This window comes from Diabrotica virgifera, chromosome 9 (assembly GCF_917563875.1).
Source record: "Diabrotica virgifera virgifera chromosome 9, PGI_DIABVI_V3a".
NCBI lineage: Eukaryota > Metazoa > Arthropoda > Insecta > Coleoptera > Chrysomelidae > Diabrotica > Diabrotica virgifera.
Window position 1 is genome coordinate 83204597 of NC_065451.1, and position 12221 is coordinate 83216817.

At 32.7% G+C, this 12221-nt stretch overlaps 1 protein-coding gene across 1 annotated transcript; it reads left to right on the plus strand.

Annotated features, from left to right (window-relative positions):
* Window positions 1–7348: 7348 nt before the first annotated feature.
* On the plus strand, window positions 7349–11835 carry LOC126891059 (uncharacterized). The gene is made up of 5 exons (XM_050660237.1): window positions 7349–7393; window positions 7448–7558; window positions 7632–7809; window positions 10770–11097; window positions 11271–11835. The coding sequence occupies exons 1-5, from the start codon at window positions 7349–7351 to the stop codon at window positions 11833–11835; spliced, it is 1227 nt and encodes a 408-aa protein (XP_050516194.1).
* Window positions 11836–12221: the final 386 nt, after the last annotated feature.

The window sequence follows — 12221 nt, forward strand, 5'->3', positions numbered from 1 at the left end:
TTGAAGCAGATGAGTAAGCTTGGCATCCATAATCAATCTTGGAACGGATCAGATTTTTATATAATGTGGTAGAGTCCTACCGTCCGCTCCCCAGTTTGTACCAGAAAGTCATTTCAAGAGGTTTAGTCTTTTTTGACATGCTGCTGAAATATATTTAATATGTTCTTTCCAGGTTAAAGCTTGATCAAATATTAGACCTAGATATTTAATTGTTTCTACATATTCGAGTCTCTGACCTCCAAATTTTAAAGTAGGTATCTCCTTTATCTGCTTTGGTCTCTTTGAAAATAGGATACAGCGAGTTTTGGATGAAGCAAATTGAAAACCACTCCTCTTTTTTGACCAAGATATAAATTTATCGAGTTGATCTTGTACTAATTTGGCCATACTCTGTATATTGTTTCCCTTTAAGAATATTATGAGATCATCAGCATATAATCTAGCTTGAATGGGTTTATTCATTGATTTGATTATATCATTAATAGCTATAAGAAAAAGCGTCGGACTGATCACTGATCCCTGAGGTGTGCCATTTTCTTGATATTTCACATTAGATAGAAGACCGTTTACTTTTAGCTTGAAATTTCTATTTAGGAGAAAATTTTTAACAAAAGCGAGTATATTTCCTTGATAACCCCATGGTTTCAGTGTTGATATTATTTTGTGATTCCAGGCCATATCAAATGCTTTATGCAAATCAAAATAAATTGCAATACATTTCTGGTTGTTACAGAAGGCGTTATTAATATGCGTTTCTAGATCTACTAAGTTGTCGGTGGCCGATTTTAAAGGACGAAATCCAGATTGTTCATGAATCAGATGGTTGTTTTCTTCCAGACACCACAATGACACATGACACAAGTTAGAGAGACAGGACGATAAGAATCTGCTTTGTTTCGTGGTTTATTAGGTTTTAAGATGGGAATAGTTATAGAGGATTTCCATAATCTGGGAAATTCATGTTTAGTCCATATACGATTGTATATTTTTAATAAAATGTCTAAAGCTTGTTCAGGTAGGTGTTTCAGAAAAGAAGCTGGAATGTCATCCGGACCTGGAGATGTGTCCTTTGAAGAATCTAACATCTCTCTTATTTCTCTGATTGTGATAAGTACATTTATAGGTTCATTATTGTTTACTATGTTGATAGGAATACTTTCTTTTTGTTCTTTATATGTTAGGAAATCTTTATCATAAATAGAATTTGAGGATGTTAACTGGAATGTTTCGGCTATTTTTTCTACGATTTCTGCATGGTCTGTTGTAGATGATTTATTGTCTAATTCTAATGAATCTATTCCTTGATATGAACTCGAGCCTGTTATCTTCTTTATTTTCCTCCAAACTTTTGATACAGGTGTGTAATTATTTATCGTTTCTACATATTTTATCCAGGATTGTCTTTTAGATCTTGTGGTAACCAGTTTGGCTCTAGCCCTACTCCTTTTAAGTTCGATTAAATTTTCTAGATTTTTGTGTCTTTTGTACTTTTGAAGAGCTTTTTTACTTAGTTTAATAGCTTCTTTACATTCTTCATTCCACCAGGGAGTAACTTTATCTCTTTCAATGAACTTTGTTTTTCCTATTGCTTTTATAGCTGCTTCGGTTATGATTTTATTGAATTGTAGAATTATTTCGTCTATTGTATTATCTAAACAAATCATTGAAGATTCACTACGGATAATTTCTTGAAAAAGGCCCCAGTCAGCTTTGTCTAACCTCCATCTCGGATCAGGATCTACTGGCGTAGATTTAATAAGTGTTTCTCTATTAAAATCGGGTAGTGATCACTCCCATATAAGTCTGTTTCTACGTACCAATTGTGATTTATTTGAAGAGTGGGCGTACAAAGTGAGATATCTATAGAAGAAAATGTCCCTGTCGATAAGCGTAAGTGGGTGCTACTACCATCGTTTAGTATTGCAAGATTTAACGTGTTCACTATATTTTCAATCTTTTTTCTGGTAGATGTAGTTTTAAAGGAATCCCAGTTAGTGTTATGCCCATTTAGATCTCCCAGTATAAATTTTGGATTAGGTACCTGATTTATTAGGTTTACAAGATGTTGTTCTTCTAGGTTATAATTTGGAGGTATATATATATATATATTACATATGTTAACTTTATGTGTTGTACCAATTTGTACAGCTACAGCTTCCAGATTTGTGCTTAGAGGAATTTCTTTGGATATTATTTGTTCTTTTACATAAATGGCAACGCCACCTGAAGCGTGACCAGCATTATCCCTATTTTTAAATATGAATTAAAAGATTTTAGATTCATGAAGGTGGAATCTTTAAAATTAGTTTCTTGAAGACAAATAATTTGTGGTGTGTATTGATTGATTAACAACTGTAACATAGGTAAACGAGTTTTAAAGCTATTTAAATTCCACTGTAAAATTTTGTTATACATAATGATTATATTTTATTAATGAACACAAAAATTAAAAAGTGGAGGAATCACTGTCAGAATCCAAATTCGTTAAATTAAGTGGTAAATTAATTTGTACAGCTAATTTTTTTCTCAATTTAGTGCAGCGATATTTTGTTGTTCTGTCTTTTAAATGTGGGTGAATTTCATCCAACATAGTGATAATAGCTACGATGTCAGAGTTATAATCCTTCGCTACCGTTACTACATCAGAGTAGCCGTAGCAATTTTCTAGTAGACTTTCAACTTGCTGACTGCTGAGGCAAAAAGGAGGCGAGTGATTATCTATATATGTTTTAGTATTGTCTGAAAACTTTATGTTTTGTTCAGGTTTTTTTCTGTTCTACTCTTTTTCTTATTTTGTGTTATAGTTGGAGTTGCGAATTGGACATCCTCAGAAGTAGGAGAAGAAACAGCAGAAGCGGTACGTTTTTGTGAGTTATTTTGTGTTGAGGGATGATCGGACTTTGTATTGTCCACCAAAATATTTTTGTTTGTCTCAAGATTCATAGGGGTATTTAAAGTTTGGGAGAGGGGTGAGTTTGATAGTTCTGGATTTTGTGTCGTAGATAGCTTAGACATATCTAGGGGTACGGTTTGTTTTATTAGTGAACTGTGGTCTTTGATGGGTTGTGTATTATTGGAAGAAGAAGCGGTAGTGGTGTCAGAAATAGAAAGTGCTGAATTCTGGGCCTGAGTTATGTTGTCTGATTGATTATTGCTTCCTGTAGGTATTATACTCATAGGTGGTGGAAATGAGGCAGTGCATTGTAAAGCATTGTGTCCTGCCTGCTTGCATTTGAAACAGCTGTGGCTGTCTAGTGTTAAACATAACCTATTTACTATTCCATCTTGTTCTATATCAATGTATTCCGGTAAAGATGCATTTTCTGGAGGCGAGATGTAAATTTGTCTTCTAAAACTAAGTATATGGCTGTAAGCTGGGTCAGTAGCTCCAATTCTCAGTTGTATCATTGGCGATAATAATGTTAAGCCTAGATTTTGTAAACATCCTGTGATTTCTTCATTAGAAATTGTGGGGCTTGCATTAGATATTAGCAACCTATCTGATGGGGTAATTAACCTTCGAGCAACTATACGAGTGTTATTAATTGTGATACTTTCATTATTTTTTGGAAAATCGTCGACAATGTTTTTATCCCTCAAGTATATGCATACTCGATTGTTAGAGATGCGTGAACAATATATTATATTATGTGGGTTCACTATTGGTCCAATCTGTAGGAGATAGTCTTGTATTTTAAAACCATCTATTGATGTAAATACTACGGCTTGATCTCTGTTTGGTAGTAGATTCGAGTTCTGGGCTAACGCCGCTGAATACGATTTAGTAGGGTTATTGACGTTCTGTGACATGTTAAATATTATGAAGTAGGTAAATTAAATAGGTACTCACTAAATTTGTTATCATCCAATGATAACAAAATCTATCATCACCCAATGATTAATAGATGTGTTGTTTTGCACTTCACTAACAAAAACTTGTGAAATTAAAACGCAATTATTATAAACTAATGGTTATCTACGATAACGACTTTACTGTCCGAACGTTCGAACGAGACTGCCTATACATTTTGTTTCTGCTCTATAGCATTTTTTTAGGGCTAAAAATAATTGATAAAGCCAGCATAGACGTCTTTTTTCAACAGCAAATGGCTAAAAAGGGCATAGAAAAGGGTCGAATATTGGCAATAAAATTATTTATTAAGTATACCCAAATTGCTGAGGACAAAGATTTGTTGTTCATTTTGAGCAAGTGCTGTGCGGAGCAAAAAAACAGCAGATTATAACTTGGAGATGGTTATTAGAAAAAATAAATCGGAAATTTGCCAGTCATCTTGCAGCTGCCCTGCTGGCACTGGATATTCTGCGGCTTGCAAACACATCGGAGCCTTGTTTCTCTTTGGAACATTTTTCTATAACTAGGTAAACAGTCTAAACAGGTAAACTTTCACACTGTCTTTTTTAAATATGGTTTTAATGGCTGTATTAGTGTTAAACTAACGTTTTAGTGTTCATTTTTATATCTTTTAGGACATCTGTCATATCTTTTAGGAAAAGTACAAGAATTGGTGTCGTGTACATCGGAAAGTAAGACATGGAATAGGTCTCCTGAAGTAATATTCCAAATAAACAATATAGAAAAGACAAATGTTTCCCAATCAAAGGCATATACTGACCACATAATTAATTCTTTAATTAACAGAAATATATTTTGCAACTTAACAAATAGTAGAGAGGTTGTCAACTTGGCCCATGATATTGATCATTCATACACACATATCCGTGATTCAGAAGGGTGAGTATCTTTGCATATTTTCAAATTGGTAAGAAAAAATCTAACGTGCTATATACTAAGAATATAAGTCATAAAAAAGACCATTGAATTTTATTGTTAATAAGGTATTATCGAAGTAGAAAGTAAAATAGTTAATTACTACAGTTATGCATCATATTTCATCACCATTTTGATACTTAGTTGTAATAGTTATTTCAGCAGTGGTAATAAAACATTTGAAGAGTCGTAGTGAAAACTCATTTTTGACTTATACTCTTATCATAATACATAGCACGATAGAAATACCAAATGTTGCTTTATAATTGCATATAGGTCTGGATCCTGCGTACCAAAAAAAAGTTGATTAATAGCAAGCTAAAAATTTGTTAATATGTTAACGGTGTCTAGTAGGACAAACCTTGATGTATGGGAACACTGGAACAGGGGAAGTTTTAATTGTGGAACAGGTTAAAAATTTGGAACGTCAGACTACGAAAATGTCCCATGTATTTTGTCGGACAGAACTTCCAATTGATTTGTTGCCCTTTAATTAAACTCTCATGCAAAAATCAGACTGCTATTTATCACCAGCACATTCCTGTTATTTGACATGTTCTACGTGTCAAACTTATTAAAATGCCTAGTTGGTGATAAATAGCCGTCTCTGATTTTTGCACGAGAGTTTAATGAAAGGGTAACAAATCAATTGGAAGTTCTTTCCAAAAAAATACATGGGACATTTTCGTAGTATGACGTTCCAAATTTTTAACCTGTTCCACAATTAAAACTCCCCCGTTCCAGTGTTCCCATGCATCAAAGTTTGTCCTACTGGACACCCTTAAGCTATTAACAAATTTTTAGCTTACTATTAATCAATGTTTTTTTGTATGCGGGATCCAGACCTAATATTATATTGTTTATTAGTCTTGATTAAATATGTTCATATGAATTGTTTTAACAGTTGTTCAATTTTTTGGTTGTTAATGGCATTAAAAAAACTGAAGAACAAATGCAAATCGATGAATTTGATCTACAATCAAAACCTGGACCAAGTAAAGAGAGGTTGGGAAATGATAATATTGGTATTTGTATTAATGTTTGGTTTATTTTTTAAGTGTAAGTACTGATTTAACTGCTTTTGCTTGTCGTGAAGAGTCTCAACAATTTGGACTTAAAGCATGGGTTGGTGATGGTAACCAGTATAATATATTAACAAAATATTTAGAAGAATTCTGGACCTCGGAGGTAAACTACACTATGTCGACATGTTGTTTGAATAAGTTCCTTTTATTCACTGTTGTTATTAGTTGGATTATATAAATTGGTTATATATTATCATTAAAACATGGTCATATTGTCTTTCAACCAATTATTGGATATATAAGATTTTTATTAATATTTTAAGTTCTTTAAACTTTGTTGCAAACACATGCTAAACGCAGTTGCTCAAAATGACAGCGTAGTTTACCTCCGAGATACAGAATTGATGTGTATTGTTATTTCAGTTAATTTTTATTTATTATTCACAGATTGGAAGACTTCATGGATATAATTCTTACGCACTCCAATGAAAGTGTCACTTTGAAGTGTCTTCCCGACTGGAGTATTGACAAAAATGTTGCCAAATAATATATAACAAAATGAGTAATGTAGATATAAAAAGTGTGGCGATTGAATCTATGGGTAACAGAAAATTGTGGAATAAAGAAAGACTGTTTAGAATAAGTGGTTCTCGGTGCTATTCTGTATATACATATTCTAAAGAAAATTGGAACGATAAGATCCAGAAATATTTTTGGCCAAAAGGATTTTCAAACAAGTGTGTTATATAATATATTTAATATATTACTTGCTTGCATTTTAAAGTATTACACATTTTATTTTAGAGCTATGCAATATGGGATCTCAACTGAGGAGGAGGCAAGATACATAAAGAGTACTGGATACGCAGTGGAAAAAACGGGTTTCATTATTGCCAAGAAACATCAGTGGTTGGGATACTCTCCAGACGGAATAATAATGAAGGATAATAAGGAAGGACTCATAACTACTTGAAATAAAATGTCCTCTTATTGATAATATTTTTACTGTACCTATATTTATATATTTAGAGTATTTATATATTTATATAAAAATATCTATATATGTATACAGGGTGTTTGGTAAAGAATGGGCCATAGCTTAACCTTAGATTCCTGAGGTTAAAATAGGTCGATTTAAGCTAACTTACCTTAGTATACTACATTCGCTCTCGCCAGATTTTTTTTGACACATTCGGAATAGGAAACATACAACACAAAAATTCCTACCTCACGCTATTAGCTGCTGAAATTAACTTAATCTTTCATTAAAAAAAGAAGAATTATTAGGAATAGTGGGAGTGTATACTAATCTCATAAAATTATCCGTACCTTTATTCAAAATAAATAATTTCAGTTGTCATAATAACTGTTTAACATAGTGTCTAAATTATTTTATTATTCGCGTTGATTATATTATTAGATAGTGTTTATATTATTAGATATTATTAGTAGGTGTTATTGTTGTTTCGTTATTTGTTAGTTCTATTTAGTTAATTAGTTAGTTTTATTAGTTTTTCGTTTTAATTTTATTATTATGGATAGTCAAATTGTTTCATTAGTTCCGCCACCTAATGCCTTGGTAAGTTTTTCTTTAATAAATATAATAATGTTCTTTAATAGTTAATATTTTTAGACGAGCACGGATGCTGTTAAATTACAGGGTAATGAAACTGCACAAATATTAACTCGAAATGCCTACCACTTTTTTTCTTTAAATCATTTACCGAATGAAAACCCTGTTGAGGTAAGTTGATCATATTAAAATTTATTTATAGAATTATGTAAATGTTTCAAATATTCCACTAAAAACATTTCAGTTAACATCCAAATGTCTGCAAATCTCGATAAGTAGTGTGCGCAGATTTAAAGATGGACCTCATACTGGAACTCACTCATTCAAGCACACAATAAATCGCAAACGAAAATTAACGAGGGACTTAGATGATAGCGTCAAAAATAGAATTCGCTCAGAAATTTATCGCATGTATGAACAAAGTAAGTTTATATTATGTATAAAAATAAAAGTAAGGCTAAAAATTTAGTTTATTAGAGTTGCGCCAAATGTAGGCAACTTACAATTCTTTGACCGTTGTGAGAAAGCACATAAGTCATTTTGCCTAGTTTTATTCACCTAGTTTTTAAGTGTTTATTCACAACTCAAATCGGTATTTTCTCAATATAGTTATTATGCACACTTCGCAATAACAGACGTAAAAATGCATGGAATACTTAAGTACTTGGTGCCGATGGTATTATTACAAATCCCCTACATATTTTGATAAAAAAAATTTCCGAATTTTTAACTTATGTGCTTACTCACCTCAGACACAGAATTATTGTTAGTTAACAGAAATAAGTTCAGCTCCAATATTTTCTTGATGGTAGGGGAGCCCAAGCGAGAATTTTTGCAGTTACTCGAGTGCGTCAGATTATCATATGGGGAGAAACCTGGTATCCTGCAAATGTACCTCTACCATATATTGGCTCTTAACACAGGGGCGTTCGTTAAGTAGGGCCCGAAAAAAAATCTATCCTTAAAAATACTCGAAATTATCAGATTAAGGCCCGGTCTTTTCACCTCCGAATAACTATTTATTGGGAAGTTTATTCAGCAGATTACATGTAAATCTGTCAAATAAACCTCCGGATAACTTTTATTCGGAGGTGAAAAGACCGGGCCTAAGATAAGCTAAGTTAAGGACATGCAAAAGAGTGTATATTTCAAAAATCTGACGTAAGGAAATGGGAGAGTCAAAAACTTTAACAAAAAAAGCGAATATTTCGCGAAATAAACGTCATATCGAAAAACTAAAAAAATACGTGTTCAATATATTTCTAAAATCTATCGAATGATACCAAACGTGACCCCCACGTAGTGGGGTGGAGGGTAAATTTAAAATTTTAAATACAAATTCCGCAATATTTTGCAAAATAAACATCAGGTCGAAAAAGTGCAAAATACACGTATTCAATATTTTTGAAAAATCTATCGAATGGTACCAAACACGGTCCTCCGCGGAGGTGGTGTGGGGGGTTCCTTTAAAATCTTAAATAGGAGCTCCAAATTTTTATTGCAGATTTGGATTCTTTACGTTAAAATAAGCAACTTTTATTCGAAACATTTTTTTGAATTATGGATAGATGGCGCTATAATCGAAAAAAATGATTGTTGGAAATAGAAAATTAAATTAAAAAAATGGAAAGTCCCCACAAAAATGGAAAATTTTACTTAACTTTTTTTGGTTTTAGGACCTAATAATCACAACTCAATAGGTCCCCAAAGCGCTCGAGTGACTGCAAATTTAGCATACTTTCCTCCCCTACTATAAGTAAGGAATAACATTTAATATTATTCAATATTAACGTATACAATTCAAATTAACGATTCTAAACGACTTCCATGATTGAAAATCGAGCAGCACCATATATTTATATTAACACCCTTTCCGAGAAAATTTGCAACTCTGTAATATGTACAGGGTTATTCACTATATTTTGACCCCCCTACAAACTGCTTTGTTTACAGAATTAGAAAAGACGTAAAATACAGAAGTTATTCATATAAGTATAAATACAGAAGATTTTTAAATTATGATTTTTGACATATATATCATACTAGTGACGTCATCCATCTGGGCGTAATGACGTATTCGACTATTTTTTTTTAATAAAAATAAGGGTCGTGTGCTAGCTCATTTGAAAGGTTCTTCAATTCTATATTCAGTAATAAAAACACTAAGATAATTATTTATACAGGGTGTCCAAAATTTTTTTTAAATTAAATTAATTGACACAAAAAGAAGAATGTGTGTAATTTATTTAATAGTAATAGTCTCCCGTTTTATACCGCTTTCGTTGCTTTGGGATTATAGCAGGGTAGTCTGCTATTTCTAGGGACTACGGTATACAAGGAAGGTAATAGGCCAGTGCTGCGCTTCAACCGCCTATTATTACCCCTGGTTTTACCCAAGGTACTCATTTTTATTCAGGCTGAGTTGACCTGGGGCCAATAGATATTTTTTTATAAATGTCTAGTTGTTCTTGCCGGCGCTAGGATTTGAACTCCGGCCTTCCAGCACTCGAGTCAAGCACACTACCGCCTGAGCCACGCCGGCCCTCGATTTAATTCCAAATAAATTCTACTGCTGTCAGAAAACATAAATAAATGTTTATTTAACAAATAAACATTACTTTTCACTTATATTCAATGTTCAAGCTGCCACCCATCTACCTCTTGGTAATTTGAACATCGAATTTAAGCGAAAAGCAATGTTTATTTGTGCAATAAACTGTTTTCTAACAGCAGTAGAAGATGTTTTGAATTAAATAAATTACATACATTCTTCTTTTTGTGTCAACTTTTTTGGAAATCCTGTATAATAATCATCTTATTGTTTATATTACTGAATAGAGAATTTAATAACCTTTCAAATGAGCCAGCACACGACCCCTATTTTCATTTAAAAAAATAGTCGATTACGTCATCACGCCCAGATGGATGACGTAACTAGTATGATAAGTGTCAAAAAATCATAATTTAAAATTTTTTGTATTTCACACTTTTTCACTTTTGTATTTTACATTTTTTTCTAATCCTGTAGATAAAGCAGTTTACAGGGTCTAGGACGTTTCATCGCCGCCGTTTCGATGCCGCCAGTTCGATGCCGATGCCGGCCGATTCATCGCCAGTCAATTAATCGCTATCTGATATATTTCCGAATTTTCGACAGTTACAATTATTAGTTATTTTTAGTATTAATTAGGAATTCTAGGAAATGCGAGATATGACGGCGATGAAATGGACTGGCGATGAACCGGCGGCATCGAAACGGCCGGCGATGAACCGGCGGCATCGAAACGTCCCATTCCGAGTTTACATGCAAGGGGGTCAAAATATATTGAATAACCCTGTACCTACTGTAAACCTTCCTAAAAATTAATTATTATTATTTTAGAGCTGCCTCTTACAATATCGAGTCTTCTGACAGTTTTAAGAGAAAAATTTATTTATGAGGGAGGAAAAACTAGCCTTTTCCATATCTTGAAAGAAATAGGATTCAGCTACAAACGAGACAATCCACAAAAACATTTTATGGAAGCTTCTCATGTAGTTGAAATGAGACATAATTTTTTAAGAATGTACCATGAAAATGACCAAAAAGGTGCAAACAAAATGCCCTTAATTTTTTTGGACGAAACATGGATATTTTCTTCTGGATCAGTTAGGTCTTGGCAGGATGGGACAAATGAAGGAATAAGAAAAAGAACTGGTGATGGAATGAGGTAACTTGATAAATATACTTATAAAATTTTTTAATTGCCTTAACTGACTTAAGTTGATTTTTTTTTCGTTTCAGGTCTTTATAATTAACTTATAACCTTTTTTTGCAGATAACGTATTTCCATTGTATTTAAATAAATTGTTTTTATTAGATCGAACTATATTTGTGTTGTAGGTACATAATTTTACATGCAGGCTCAGAGAATGGATTTATAGACGGATCAAGCTTAATTTTTAAATCGGGCTCCAAAACAGGAGACTATCATGGAGAAATGGATGGTGATATTTTTGAGAGTTGGTTGAAGAAGGATCTTTTACCACGATTGCAAGAGCCATCAATGATCGTCCTTGATAATGCCAGTTACCATAGTCGGCAAATAAATAAATGGCCAACGCAATCGTGGAAAAAAGATGAACTGGTAGAATGGCTGAGAAGTAAAGGCATCGTATTTCCACCGAATAGCTCTAAAACAATTTTATTAGACATTACTAAAGCTCTTCCCAGACCTCCAAAACATTATGCTGTTGATCAGCTAATTAACAAAGCTGGTCATGAAGTACTTCGTTTGCCTCCCTACCACTGTCACTTTAATGCCATTGAAATGGTATTGAGTCAAACGAAACGGTTTTATGATCAGCACATATTGGCAAATAAAAATGTTTTAGAAGTTTGGGAAACAGCTTTAAATAATGTAACAAGGACCAGTGGAAAAATTATGTTCGCCATACCCATAATGTAATTATGGAAAGTTATAAAAAGGAAAAGGTTGTCTTATCAATTAAAGTACAACCTTTAGTAATAAACGTAGATGAGGAAAGTTCATCTGATGAAGAAATAGAAAATGTTAGGAATTAGTTGCGATGAAACAGTGATACATATTTAACTTTACAACTATCAACATACAATAATGCAAACAAACATGTTAATCCTTTTAATTATATTGGTTCCGAACTTTTTTCTAACTGTTTAATATTCTTTAAATGTGTGTAGATATGCAAATCCATAATAACTAATATTTTGGATTCAACTCAGGTAAATAAACGGAACATTTTACTAAAATCTCTTAAGTAGTTTAGGACGACGTTTGACCACCTAAAAGTTTATCTACAATAATACCAAACCTGC

Bases quoted from the DNA above. Each gene is read 5' to 3' on its own strand.
- LOC126891059 (XM_050660237.1), top strand. From the start codon at position 7,349: ATGGATAGTCAAATTGTTTCATTAGTTCCGCCACCTAATGCCTTG. The intron at 7,810-10,769 runs GTAAGTTTATAT...TTATTATTTTAG, and splicing joins TTATCGCATGTATGAACAAA to AGCTGCCTCTTACAATATCG. The intron at 11,098-11,270 runs GTAACTTGATAA...TTTGTGTTGTAG, and splicing joins AGAACTGGTGATGGAATGAG to GTACATAATTTTACATGCAG.